The sequence below is a fragment of the Nycticebus coucang genome, chromosome 21 (genome assembly GCF_027406575.1).
Source record: "Nycticebus coucang isolate mNycCou1 chromosome 21, mNycCou1.pri, whole genome shotgun sequence".
NCBI classification, from domain to species: Eukaryota; Metazoa; Chordata; class Mammalia; order Primates; family Lorisidae; genus Nycticebus; species Nycticebus coucang.
In genome coordinates, this window is record NC_069800.1 from 20,261,369 (window position 1) to 20,276,642 (window position 15,274).

At 39.8% G+C, this 15,274-nt stretch overlaps 1 protein-coding gene across 1 annotated transcript in view; it reads right to left on the bottom strand.

Annotated features, from left to right (window-relative positions):
- The window catches only part of MACROD2 (mono-ADP ribosylhydrolase 2), a 2,256,418-nt gene that overhangs the window by 559,636 nt on the left and 1,681,508 nt on the right, over positions 1-15,274 (bottom strand). The window contains exon 8 of the mRNA XM_053574070.1: positions 5,040-5,113. Coding sequence (XP_053430045.1) covers positions 5,040-5,113 — 74 coding nt within the window. The remainder of the gene's footprint in view (positions 1-5,039; positions 5,114-15,274) is intronic.

The window sequence follows — 15,274 nt, forward strand, 5'->3', positions numbered from 1 at the left end:
CTCTTCTGTGTTGTGAGATAATTCAGCTCTCTGGTCTTCTCATAGCAATAATTCAGTTCTCAGTAGTGAATATTCTTTCTTAAATTGTGTGTGTGTGTGTGTGTGTGTGTGTGTTGCAGTTTTTTGGCCGGGGCCAGGTTCCAACCCGCCACCCTCGGTATATGGGATGGGCGTCCCACTACCTGAGCCACAGTTGCCGCCCTCTTTTTTAAATTTTTTAATTCAGGAGTCATTATATTTTTTAGTTCTAGCAAGGCATTTTTGTGCCTCAGTTATATCCCTCTTGAGAATTCCCCTTTCTTTTTTTGTTCAAGTGCTGCTTCATCTCTTTCACTAAACGTGCCTCTGTTGGAATCAACTATATTATTTATTAAGCTGTGCTCCCCACCTCGAATTCCTGAGTCCCCTTTAAATATATGCTGATAACCTTCCCTTACAGTTCAGACTTTGGGCAAATTAAACAAGTGGAAGTTGGACAACAGAATATGTTTCTTCTACTCTTGTCCATTGGGCACAAGGACTCCAGTCAGCTCTCTCTGGGTGTGGGGGTGTCCGGCTACACCAGCTAGCAGTGATTTGTGAGATTGGACATAAGCGAATCAACTCCTGTATTGCAAAGAAAACAAAAAAGTGTCCATTCCTACTAATTTAGAAATCAATGTAAGTAAATGATGAAGTGTAAAAGCTCATTATATGACAACATCAATTATTTATGGCACATGACAGCCAAAAACCCAAGCAAATGTACCCTAAGGGAAGTGTGGCCACTGATGAGAGAAGCCTATTGCATGGATTCTCCATTCTGTAGAGGAAACTTTTAGGAAGCCTGAGCAGCTAAGAGCCCCAGAAGATACAACCTGACCTGCCAAGCTCAGTCTTGGCCTTGCCATTAGCAGGGGTGATTGACTTGTGAATGGACAGGCGTAGTTATGATGGGGCCACATGTAAGCAGATGAATGAATATAGATGATAATCAAAGACATGGGAGAGATAGAAATAGAGATAAGATAGAAGTGGGGAGTGAGAAAGAAAATGAAAATGGAATACCGTATCGCATTTATAGTTTGGGATTCTAGTCATTCACGAGACTCTGCTCTAGTTCTGGTCCTTGAATTTCAACCCATCTTTAGAATTATACAACATATAATTTATACAACATATTCTCCCTTATCTAAACTGGCTTGACTGTATTTCTATTTTTTGTAAGCAATCATAAACTAAAACCAAATCCAAGTTAAAATATGATAATCTGATCAATTCCACTATGTCTTTCTTTCTCACTTTTTTCTTGAGCTTTAGGCTCAAATAGCCAAATGTTGGTTGGAAATCTTCACTGCATATCTAAAATTATCTCAGACTTAACTATTTGCAAAATAATTCCTGTTTTATATTTTTCATGCAAACATGTTCCTATATCCATTTTCTTCATCTCAATAAATGCACCAAAATCTATCCAGGGTGCCCAGGCCCCAAATTGTCATTCTTGATTCTTCTGTTTTGGTTCCATAGCACATTTGATTTACCTCTATAATAGGCATTACTACTTTTTCACAATATTCACCTCACTCTATTCTAAAAGGACACAAAAGGACTGTATTTCATTGTCCCCTGGAACTTGGTCTCTGGGTACCTTTCTCTGGACAATGAAATAGTAGAGAAAGTTAAATTTATTGCTCCTTTTACAAGCCTTGCTACAAAGGAATTGGTAGTCTGTTCCTGTCATGTTAATAGATGATATTTCATACAATAGAATATCTGTTAGTCTGGGTTCCTGATTAAACCAGAGCCTTAAACCAACTTAAGATATACAAATGCGAGCAAGAAAGAAACTTGTGCTATTTTATGATGCTGAAATTGAGGGACCGTTTGTCACTGCAGCATAAGCTAGCCTATCCTGACAATAACCTCCAACTCCTGATGGTGGCATCATTAAAGTATGTACCAAACTTGATACTTGCTACCTCTTTTTCTACCATCGCAATATTCCAAAGCATCCTCATCTTGCATCATCTGGATTTGCTGCAAGAGCCTTTTAGTCAGTTTTTAACCATTCTACTCTAATCTCTCTAAGGTTATTTTCCAAAGACTATCTAGGCTTGTTTGTTGAAGGTGAATTATATTGCATTACTCCCCTGCCAAAAAGTTTATAATAGCTACTCCTTAGAATAAAAGTCAATGTCTTACTAAGGTAAGTTAAGACCCACAAAACCTTATAATCTGACCTCTGCCTATTTCTCTAAATTTATTTCCTGCCTTTTATCTCTCTGTTCCATCCACATTGTTGTTGTTGTTTTCTTTTTTTTTAGAGACAGAGTCTTACTTTGTCACCCTTGGTAGAGTGCCATGGCATTACAGCTCACACCAACCTCCAGCTCTTGGACTTAGGCAATTCTCTTGCCTCAGCCTCCAGAGTAGCTGGGACCACAGGCGCCGCCACAATGCCTGGCTAATTTTTGTTGCAGTTTGTCCAGGGCCAGGTTCAAACCTGCCAACCTTGGTATATGGGACTGGTACCCTACTCACTGAGCCATGGGTGCTGCCCTTTTTGTTGTTGTTATTGTTGTTGTTGCTAACAATAAGCTCATTCTCCCCTCAGGGCTTTTGTCTTGGCTCCCTCTGTGTGGAATGTTCTACCTCACTACCTCAGGGTGGCTTGGCTTATCCTCTCCCATTGTATAAATCTTTGTCCCAAGATCACTTCCTTAGCATAATCTCTACATTATCTAAAACCACATCCCCAAACACTCACTATCCAGTTCCCTTGTTTTCATTTTGTAAAGCACTCTTTGAACTCTGATTTTTTTATTTGCTTCATTTATGTTAAGCAAAAGTAATTTTTCTTCTAGAATACCCATAATACAAGGCAAGAATCTTGTTTTTCAACATACTGTCTCTGGAATAAAGCATCTGATGCTTAGTAAGAGTCAATAAATATTTATCAAATGAGCGAATTAATGAATAGCTTAAACAATCAGGGTGCCAAAACAGTACTGCAACAAAGAGACAACTGAATTAGAAGCAATACTCTTTTATAAGTCCTTCACATAGTTTATTATAACAGAGCAAATGATAAGTCAAAATACTGCTAGATAATCAATTATTTATGATCCACCACATATAATTCATGTATTAAGTAAAACCTAATGTGTTCAAATTAAGTTGTTTCAATTAGCATATAGAAGTAAGGAGTCTCTTAAGAAAGAATCAGTACAGGATATGTTTAAAGGCTTAATAGCATCACTAAATTGTGTTTCTCTGTCTCTACAAAAAAAAAAATTGTGTTTCTCAATCCAAATTATCTATATATTCTATAATAGAACTAAGAAATAGTTAAAAAACTAGATATAAAGCAAAACAATGGACTCAAAGACAGGGAGGCAAGTGAACTAAGTAGAAAATATTAGGCTAAGAAATTTCTATGGATAATAACTTTCTAAATAGTTGAGCAAGAGAGGACCAATCAGCAGCATCTGTGAACAATTGCCAATGGGACATGTGACCAACATGTTTGTTCTTCGTCATTCCCTCCTGAGTAATGTGTACTCATGTACACTTCCATCACCTGCCAACATGGCACACATAGAAACTTCTTCCACTGGGGCACATCCCTGGATCATTCTTCTAGTGGGAAGGACGGATGAGCACTGATACACTCGCTCTGTTACCAGCTTTCACTCAAGCAAACCGCTACACTTTTGCAAAGCAGATGGTCCAAGTGTGGCACATTTACTGTATCCAGGAGATACAGTGAAGATAACTGGCTTTTCAAGTCACCGAAGCTTCTCCCGCTGGCCTCCATGGCATTCTAAGGAGGAATGTCTATTACAGCCAGGAGAACTGGGTCTGACACTTGGCTTTGTGACTTTCCAGTCCTGAGTATGCCATTTAACTTTTAGACGCTGGATGAGGACAAGAATAATAATATCTATCTTAGATGTAAAGTTGCTGTGAAAATAAAATTATATGTGTCAAAGATATGTTTTGTAAGATGGCTATTTTAGATATTTGTTTTTATTCTGCTTCTTTGAGGTAATTTAGGGAATCCTCTGAATTGAAGTTGTCATATTTATGCATTTCGAAGTAAGAGGAAAAGGAAGAGGTACCACCAAAATGGATTAGGAAATGTACTAAGTTGTAATAATTAGAAAATGACATTGTTGTTTCCTTAAATGCACAAAGCCCCCAAGCTCTCTCATTAGAAAACCCACAGCCAGCCTCTATACCAAATCATTTCCAAATAATCCATTCTCCTACTCAAGGAGAAAGCTAAATTCATGTCCATCATACGGGAAAGAAAATTTGTATAGCCTTTATGTGAATACCTGAGCAGAGAAACAAAAGCCAGAGGGAAATGCTCAAGATTGCACATTATGTGAAACCTACTTGCTGTTAAAACATGGAAATTGACAAAACTCTAAAATATAAAGCTCCCTCGACTCTAGTTGTTTTGTTGCTATATTTATTTGAGTAATTCTCCTGTTCATCACTAACCATATCCCTAAATAGGAGGCATGATGAATACTCTGATGGAAGAAATCTAGTTTCATAAAAACTCCTGGTCATAACAATTTAGCTATCAATTATCCAAGGCCATACCAACCAATCTCACGTGCAGAAGTCACTGCAGGGAAGGGATGAGTTATAAATGCAGAGAACACAGGATACCAAATAATTACTGAACACCAAAATTTGCAAGTCAACAATGATTATTCTTTAGGGAAAATAGCACAGGAAAACCTCTAATTCTTAATGAAATCCATCCTGTTCTCCTTTTCACTTACACATAACCCATGTTATAAAAAAGATGTAAAAATGAGATTATGGCTAAATAAATCTCATTACTTTGCTCATTTTCACCATTAAATAAGTCAATAGAGTTACTGCAGCCAATTAATTACAAGAAAATCTTTAATCACCCCATGTAAGCTAAATGAAGAACGGTCAGCTAGCCAATGACTAAGTCCAGGTGGTATTTATCTTTTTTGAATTGAGTGTCAAATTACACCAAATTATACATTCACTGATCATGCCCCTCTTACCTCATGGTGATTCTTGGCCAGCCATTCTTTAGTGGTGCTGAGGGCAATGACTGCAGCAGGCTCGTTTGGAAAACCTAAGTGAAAAGCAGGGAAAAAAATGAACAAAAATAGATGAAGGCAATTGAGCGGTAAATCATAGCATGATACTGGACCATTCTTATTTAATATTGTTCAACTCAACCCGTAAGTACTGAGCAAGGCAGGCCTTACTAATGTATCCACGGATGTGAAGCCTGTGAGCTCACACACATAGTATCAGGAGGGCTGGTCTGATAGCAGAACACAGCTAAAAAATTAATAAAGGGTTTAATTGTCTCCTCAACCATGTATCAATTAAAAACATATTTGCATATCATTTCAAAGCACTTGCATATAATTTTCTTATAAGAAGTGCTCAGATTAAGCCTTATTATCCTCATCTTAAAAACTAAGTAAATGTAGCTCAGAGAAAACACGTGGCTGGCCCAGGGTCACAAGGTCAGCAGTACTCCATTTATGAACTGCCACAACTCAGGGCAGATAACTCACCTAGTAGTCATAACACAAAATTCAAAGAAGGTAATTCCTGTTACATTTAGGGCCATCAGAGATAAAATTTGGGATTAGACATAGGAACTAATCTGATCTTGAGGTACAGGTTTAATTTTAGAAGGGCAGCAAGAATGACAGATTGATGCTTTGTCCCAGGGATCCTGATCACACTGACTTTCCATAACATATCTAGAATGTCTGTTTAGCATCTATATACTGAACACACTTTTGAACCTGCAATATGAAACATTCTGCCAATAGAGATAGTATGCAACAGGGATAACCTTGTAAATTTATATATTGATGAGCAGAAAGAAGAAGAGATGGGAGAGACTATTCTGTCAAAACTACTCTAAACTCACCACTGGCTTCCTAATTGCCAAATCCCATGGCTTTTCTTCAATCAGTCTTCCAACTCTGTCACTAGATGTGCTTGACTGGTTTTCATATTTCATTCTCTTCTCTTCTTATTTTTTAGGTGTATTTTTTTTTATTGTCTTTAGGTGTACAACTCAGTAGTTTTTAACAGGTTCATAAAGTTGTACAACCATCGTCAATAAATGTAGAGTATTTTCATCATCCCCCAAAGAAACTCTGCACCCATTAACAGCCACGCCCCCGTGCACCTCCCCTTCCCCAGCTCCTGGTGACCATTAATCTACTTTCAGTCTCTGCGGATGTGCAGATCCGCCTCCTGCCTTCTTCTTCGCTACCTTCTTCCATGCCTTCTCCTTTGCTTCACTGATTCTTCCCTGTTTCTTTTTCCCAGGAGCATCCATTATACACACAGGGATGTCGTTCCCAACATCCTAAACTCAGCCCTCTTTTTCCTCTATACTCTCTACTTCAGCCAGCCCTAGCATCATTCACTAGCCCATCTACGAGGATGTCTTTCAGTCAGGGAGGCTCCTGAAACATTGTCTGTGTAGACACAGAGATAAAAGTTGCTAAAATGGAGGGATCTGAGATTTAAAAGACCCAGTTTTTACTGGAGGGAAAATACACATTCTGGGAGCTCACACTGATGAGCCACATTCATCTGGCAGGACTTCAGAACAGGAAAGATAGGTGGTGTTCTCATTTTCAAGATTAAGTGTTGCTTTTCTGATTTGGGTTCTACAGGTTTGGCGTGAGAGTACCTTAGGAAAGGGGAAAAAATAAACAAATCAGGGCCAAGAGCCATTTTTCTTAATTTCTAAATCAGAGAGAACAACTGTGAGGGGGGAAATGTACACAAGTTCTGGCTCCTTTGTAATGTCTATGACATTTGGGATTATACGTTTGTTATGAATTATTTAATCCTATTCATTTTCTTTTATATTTCTTCAAAATGTGAAATCTTAAAATTAAAGAGATATACGGAGTTAATTAATCAATTCATCAGATAAATTATTATTGAACCAAAAATGAGTATGTGTGTAGATAAAGAGATAGATAGATAGATAGATAGATAGATAGATAGATAGATAGATAACTTTTGAGTATGAGATACATTATGAGTCCTCTAAAAGGCCAGGGTCTAGGGGAGGAAAAAGCCCAGTAAAGAGGTAACTACAACATAGCCTGGCAAGTGTATCAGGGGGATGTGGACACAGATGAGGAGGACTAGGCAAGAAACAGGGATGGGGATGGCCAGGAAACAGGATGTTTGCGGAAGGGAGCTGTAAAATTGAACTGAAGGGACAGTGTCCCCGGAAGTAAGCTGTGGGCAGCAAGGAATTACTGGAAAAGGTGAAGGAAAGTGAAGGCAAACAAGACGGATGCAAGTGGGCTGCAGAGAGGAAGGAGGCACCTGGGATGGGCGTCCACAGTTAGAGGGTTAACCACAAGAGGCTTTTTCAGCCCACCTTTGCCCTGAGTTTCATGTCTACACTTGTAATCACCTGGAGACTTTCTCTTGATATGCTCTAATACCTTTTTTAACACGTTCATAAAGTTGTACAACCATCATCAATAAATGTATTTTCAGCAATATACACCACTCCTCACAGCAAACCTCTTCCCTGGCTTTCTGGTTACTTTCTGGTTATAGCTTTAGTCACCACCACAGTTCTCTCCCTTAGTCACTGCCATAGTTGGCTGTTTTCCCTGCTGGTAATTAAGTCCTAAAGGCATTGTTGTCCCTCTGAAATACTTTCCACCTCCCCTTCCTTTACCCCTTTTTGTGAATCCCATTCAAGGTCTGGTCGCCCTCATCCAGACGACTGCATTTGACCTTTAGTTGAGCTCCTATGGTCTTCCTCCTGGGTCTTCCATCTGGCCAGCACAACCATTTCCAAGTGATTCTTCTTAAATCACAGTCATCATTATACCACAGCCTTACACAGAACAAATCCAGCCTTTGTTGACTCTCCTGAACCAGAGAATAGTCGCAGCACAGCATTGCACATCTCAGGGGCCCTCAAGGGCCTTTCTAGACATATGCCTTTGTTTTGTATATTTATTTTCCCCATGAAATTCTCCAACTTTTAGGTATGTTTAAAAAGTACTTAAATCATAAAATTATAAGGCTATATAGAACTAATAAATACTATAATTGTTCTCAGTTGCAATGGCCATTGACATGAACATTCATCCTTTGAAGACTTTATTCCCCTCAGAGAAATTATACACATTTTTATAGAAGCATGGCAACTACAGTCAGCTCTCAATTATTTGTGACTTCTTAGTCACTTTTTCACATTCATCAAAGCCTCTGGGTCTCAGGGTTACAGTCTTCATCTTGACTCAAAGTTTGCTGCAACCCTGGGTGATTTCAGCATTGGAAAGGAGGAGCTACCCATTACCTGGCCCGCCAGTCCCCCACCTGCTCATTATCACCAGCAGCCTCCTCCACTCCCCAGAGCCACCTCCAGACCACGTCCTGGATGTAACATGGCCAGTACAGAGTAACTAATTTAAGCAGAGTGCACTCAAAACCTGTTCACCATTTGGGTCGTTTGATCAGCTATTTTTTGAGCTTTTTACAAGCACTTGATCTGACTCTATCATTCTCAAAGCACTCCCTAAATTAATCCCGAGGTTTCTGCCCTGACTGGTCCAGCCCCTTCCTGTCTCTCTAGGCTCATCCTATGCTGTGCTGCTCTTCCTTTTCTCCACTCCTATTACACTGGCCTTCTTTCTAGCCCTTGAATGCGATATGTTTTTCATCTTGCCTTCCTTTTCCAAGGCCTTGCTCATGCTATTGCTCTTTCTGAAAGGACATTTCCTCTCCTCTCTCCCCAGCTCACCTTCACTTGCATTTGTCCTCTGCTCAGTTATTACCTCTTCAGGACAGTCCCCGCTGACATTGACAACTCCCAATTTTATACTTTCATCACACCATGAGCTTTTACTTCAGAGACTCAGAGTTGCAATTCTACATTTATTTATGTAAATATGTTATTAATTACCTTAATAAGGTAAAAACCTTAAGAAGGCAGATAACACATCTGTCTTCGCTTATCACTATGCTTACAATCTTGCTAGGACACAGAAAATGATCAATAAACAGGTGTTGAATGATTGAATGGATTATGGATTTGTGAACCTTTGTACATATTGACAAAGGAAAAGATTCATTACTGAGAGCACAAGGGTGTTTAGCCTTAAAATACAGGGAGCATGAAGGGATGCTGAGAAGATGCCTACACAGACTGTTACACTCCAAAGATTCTATTTCATCCCTGAGACAAAAAAGTCAAGAAGATATTTGTGATTAATTAAAAGGGGAGGGAAATATCAGAACAAATATCTCTGAAAATAGGCCTCCTTTCAGCAGACATGCATGGACAAGATAAAGCATACCGTCCAGGTGAACAGCAAGGGGACAACTCTTTGTCCATTTAACTGCAAGACCCCAAGGGATACAAATAAGACAAAGAAACAGACAGGAATAAATTTTAGCATGGAGGTGGGCTCCCAAGGACAGCAAAGCCTACCTCGGTAGGCTACAGCATATTCTAGTCACCAGGGGACTTCCGTGACAAAAGCAGCCTGGCCACGGAGGGGAAAGGCTACAGACAAGCTTCAGATGATCACTGAATTAGATGACATAGAAAATCTCTTCCAAGTATGAGTGTCAATCGAGCAAAACAAGCCATTAATAATTTAGGGCCAGGGATACAGGGAGTCAAATGTGTATATGCTGGTGCGCAGGAATTGTGCTTCTGCTGACATTCCAAAGCTGAGTTCCTTACTCACTAGGATAGGCTACTAAAATTAATTTTCATTGTAAATGTAAAAGTTGACTTATATATGATTTTTAAAAATCTTTGTATTGAAAGTGCTTACAGAATTTTATATACCATATGCACACACACACCCCCATTACCCAGTTTATAATCTAAAACACTCCAGGAAAGCTGCCTTGTTTGAGTTAATCCCACCTCTATAAATAATCATGACTTTGACTTCTATTATGGTAAGTTCATTTTATCTCTTTTTATACTTCATATCTGTGGAATTATATAATGCATGGTATTTTGTGTCTTTATTTTGTTCAACATTATGCCTGCCTGATTTGTCTATGGTGTGACGCATAATCACAGTTCATTTATCTTCATAATCATGCTGCATTCCATTGTACTGATATTCCACAATTTGTTTACCCATTTTAGCATTGATGAAAAATGGGATTATTTCTTCGGGGAGACTATTATAAAGCTGCCACAAACGTCCTGCACCTGTCTCAGTTGATATAAGCACATATTTCTGTTGAGTATATACCCAGGAGGCAGGGGAGGGAAATTCTGCTGGTCCACAGGTTATGAAGATATTTGACTCTAATAGATTCTGCCAGTTTTCCAAGGCAGCTATGACAATTTACACTGACATGAGAAGTAAATGAAAGTTTAAGATAATATATGCATCTACAGATATCTATACATCTTCTATAGTAGAATCTCTGTAAGTTGACCACCCAAGGGACTCTAACAATCCGGTCAGTATTTAGAGGTGGTCAACATAAGGAACTAAGCCTATTGTATTGATATGTACATGTGATGCATGTCTGATCTATGAAAATTAGGTCAACTGAAGGAAGTGGTCAGTACGGGGTCATCTGTGAAGGTTCTACTACATTTATTCAGTATGTCAAACTTTACTTCCTAATTATATTTCCTAACCAAAGCTAAAGCTATTAATCTTTAGGATATTCAGTACTTCTTATAACTAGAAGCCTAGACAAGTTTTATGATTTGCCTGTCTTCTCACTGCAATGATGTTTTTAAGCCAAGAAAGGACAAACTCTACCAACAGAATATCAAAACAATTTAAATGAAAGGAACAAAAAGTGAAATAGCAAGTCAAGTTTGCAATGACTTTCAACCATGGCACATCAAATAACTCAATAAATATGCATTTTCCTTTTATTCAGTTATTAAATCAGTATTTCTTTTCATCAGATTTCACTACAGGAAGATAGAGTAATTCTACCCCACCTTTGAAATATTTCTTGGAATCGCTAAAAACCCAGAATGTTTTCAGTATAGCTAAAGTGAACCTGATTTTGACTGTCGTAGACAATCTCCCTCTATGCTTCTTTTTTAATTTTTTCGCTGTTACTTATAATTCTCTATTATCTTTAACTTTGTCCAGCTTAAATGCCCACCAACCTAGGAATGGATGACAACTAAGGTTGGGGGGGAGGAAAAGCAGAGAGAGGGAAGGAGGGAGAGGGGTGGGGCCTTGGTGTGTGCCACACCTTCTGGGGGCAAGACATGATTGCAAGAGGGGCTTTACCTAACAAATGCAATCAGTGTAACCTGGCTTATTGTACCCTCAATGAATCCCCAACAATAAAAAAAAAAAAAAAACTTTGTTCCCATGATATAACATTCAAACATGTTTTGCTGAAACTCTAGCATATTCCACTAAAATAAAGATAGATATGACTTATTCTGCTATTGCAATTATCCTTTCTGGAGTTAGAAGCAATGGATTACCTTTTCTTTTAAACTTTAAAATGAATGTCTGCTTGTAGCTATAGATTACCATATCACAGAGAGGCATATGCCACTACCTTCCATCCATCTTTCAAAAAGACTTACTACCAAATGAAATAAAATTGACCATAATACCAGGGATAATTAAGCCAAGTTTTAAAATTTTAACCCCATCCACCATTTGGAGTCTGCTCGGGCCTCCTCTCTTGCATTGTCCCCTAACATCCCTTCTAAACATCCATGATTCATCTGTTTTAACAAAGGATATTTTTCTAGCAGTAGTAAGAACTCTAGAGACTACTGTCCAAGCAAAACTTGCAAATCCAGACACTGATGTTTATGCATTGAATCATTTCACATTCAGCTGAACAATGCCTTCTTCAGTGGTTTTCACACCCAAGTGCTTTAGTCCACACCCTTACCCTACCCCAGCAGAGAGCACTTGGCCAAAAGCTGTGATCAAATACTACCCAGTTTATGGAATCACAAATCCCTGTGAACACTCCATATTATTTGAAAGTAGTTGCCATACTAACCAACCTTCCAAGTGACTAAAAGCACCAAATTGGTCCTAACTGGCTATAAATATTCAGAAATGAGAAATAGTTAAAAAAAACTCCCCTGAACTTACCACATGAAATTCCCATCCACTCTTGAGCTCTCTATCCCTGCCAAGTCTTTAATGAGAAAAGCATGGCGCTGTGTTATTTTTATTCACATACACACTCAAAATAAAAATATTATGAAGTGATCAAACGTGAGATGTTCAGAAGTGATAAAAACCTTCAAATGGGAGGGATGTGTCACTAGGTTGAATGAAACTTCAACGTGAGTAGAACGGGAGTTGTCAACATCGATTATCAATGCAAAATTACACTTTGCTTGATTGTTTTGGAACATAATCATCACATTTTTCCACCTTAGCATGAAAGTTCTCAGTGGGACTAAAGGGACATGAAAACATTGTAAAGCCCTGGTAAAGAGAGAGATACAAGTGAGATGACTTGTGGTTTTCTTCACTCCTCACCAGTACCCTCTGGACCCAACATACACACACCCCCATCCTGGGAGGGGAGGAGAGATTGAGGGGTACAGACAGAGTGGTGAGCATGGGAAAGCACAGCGCAATACATTCATTTTTTCCCTCAAAACTGCTTTAGTCGAACTCTTCCCCTAGGCCTCCTTCCAACCCATAAAAGCAATTCTGATAGCACGATGAAATCAAATTACTTGAGAGAAATGAGCTGAAGGAGCCTCACCGTTAAGCAATTGCTAGACCAGCCACTCAGACAATTCTGGCTAAAGGCTGAGTTTCACAAAAGATAAAACAGGTGAAGTAATGAGAGTGGCACTGGCCCCTGTTACTGCAGTGAGCATGGCAGCAGAATGCTAAAAAGGGTGTCACTGGCTTCACTCAGGAGCGCAAAAGGGCAGCGCGTGGACAAGGTGAGGCGTCCACAGTTAAGACGGCAGCATTTGTCATATGAGTGCACGTCCATAATAACATATGTTAATAAGTTGACTAACCATAGCGGGTGCTGACCATGGCCTGCGTCCATTCTCTGGTGTGTGCCATTCCCTTGCACACTGGTTTGACTTACAACCTACAGCCCCTCTGACTGAGGGCTCCTTCCAGAGCTCACTCAACCGACATGCAGGGCAGGCCCAAGGGTAAGGAAACAAGGGCCCCCCACAAATGTTCTTCAATTCCATGATGAATGAGAGTTCTTGGATAAACACTACTGCTCCCTCACCCCATGGGGGATCATGCTGAGGTGTATGCTTTCTGATTATACTCCAGATGCCCATGTGACAAATTCCTCAATAACAGACTCTTTATTCACTGCCTGTCATTGTCTGTTCCCAAGTCCCTTTCCTGAAATCCCTTCCCGCCCCCCCCCCAATTGATTTCTTGCACCCAAACCCCCTGTCTCTATATCTGCTTTAAGGAGAAAGTCAAATCATGACTTTGGAGAGAAAGTCGAACCATCAGTTCGGACTTATGAACCTGAGACGAGGAAGTGTCGTGTCTCCCCTGAAAGGCTCCCCTTCCCTATTTTTTCTAGTTGTACCCTCTGCACATGCGCAGGAGACAAATGTTTTATAGATGAACTAATGAAGGAAGGGAAGACAGCTGGAGAGCTGAGTGGCTGTCAGCATGAGAGCACAGGGATATTTTACTGTGGAGGGTACAGAGGTCTCTAGGTCTGGCCCACGAGACAGCAATACTGAAACAAAAGTAAATTTGTGGGGCTGTGAGCACTCACTGTACTATTACTGTGCACAACCCACTCGACTTAGCATTCACCTGTGTCATCTCAATTTTCACAACAATCCAATGAAAAGGAGGAAGAGAAAGAAAAAGAAACATGAGCTGGGCTGTGAATGGACCACAACTTTATTGAACTGAGAGAGGGGAGCAAAGGTAATTTGGATTTTTATCAAATATTACCAAAATAAGTGTAAAGCACAGTCTGACCCTGACATGCAAGCTTTACTAGCTCAGCATAACTCATTTAGAGTTTGGACAAGCATCTGCTTGAAGAGGCAGCAATGACACTGGGTGTGGCCATGAGTGAGCAAGTGGTGGAGTCCCAGGCTGTTCTCAGGAGCCTGGCTACCTCTGGCTTCCACACAGAATAACTCAGACCTTCAAAGCTCCCTTCAAGGTATATATAATCTTTCCTATTTTATAGAAGAGAAAATTAGTTCTTGGGGAAGTTAAGCAAGGGGCAGGGCTGGTGCGCAAGCTGGATCTGCCTGGCTTCTCTCCATCTACCCGCAGCCCAGAGCCTGGCATGCTGATGGTCCCCACTACTCCATGGAATGAATAGATCGCACCATAAAGCCTCTATATCAGAGATTCCAGTCCAGCTGCTACACTGTTTCAAATTGCAGAGAAAGGAAATAAAATTGGAAGCCATAATGGGCAGAGAGTTCAGAGTGCTGAGCACTTGACCTCCTGAGCACCCAATAGCCCCAGGACAGCTCATGTGCTCCCCTCTTTCCCAGGTGACAGCGCCCATTCTACTATTTAATGTCTTCATTGAAGAATGTGGGTGCGGCCCCCAGGGCCTCTTGGGAATGTGGAGAAGCTGACTGTATAATCACTCCCAGACACTTAGGGACCATCATTCTGGACGTGATTGAAATCTGCACATTAGTTGCTCAGTGGCTCATGACAAAACTTCTGTGACATCACTTTTTTCCCCATGGTCCTGTCATAACCCTTCCTTTATTCTATTCAACTTAGCACTGATTTCCCTAGCAGGGCCTCTAGGATTAGCCATAACAAGAAAGGAAATGCTGTATTTCTTCCATCAGAATCTCTTCATGTCCATTCTTTCATTTCACTTGACATTATGTATGCCAAAGCAAATGATACGCCATAAATTCTACTATATTCAGCCTCAGATCAGAGTTATGGATTCTTTAATCTGTCTTAAAAATTGTGAAACACAAAGTTTTACTTTCAAGTTGTCTTTCTTCTGCTCCGCAAAACAGGCATGAATAAGCTGCATTCCTGTGGGACGCGAGGTTACAATCTATGCAAGCCTCATCAGCTCCTCAAACTTAGGAGTTCCAGTATCTATTTCTGAGGGTATTTTAAAAATCATCTTTTGCCTAAGGAATTATAATAATGACCAGAGAAATGGCTCGTGAAACAAATTCTATTCTGTACAAGCTGTTCCTACAACCCGTGGATAAGTCTTTGGAGAAAAGAGATAAAAGATCTCATAGAATCACCTGGATATAATTTTTTTAAAGAACATCCTTTTC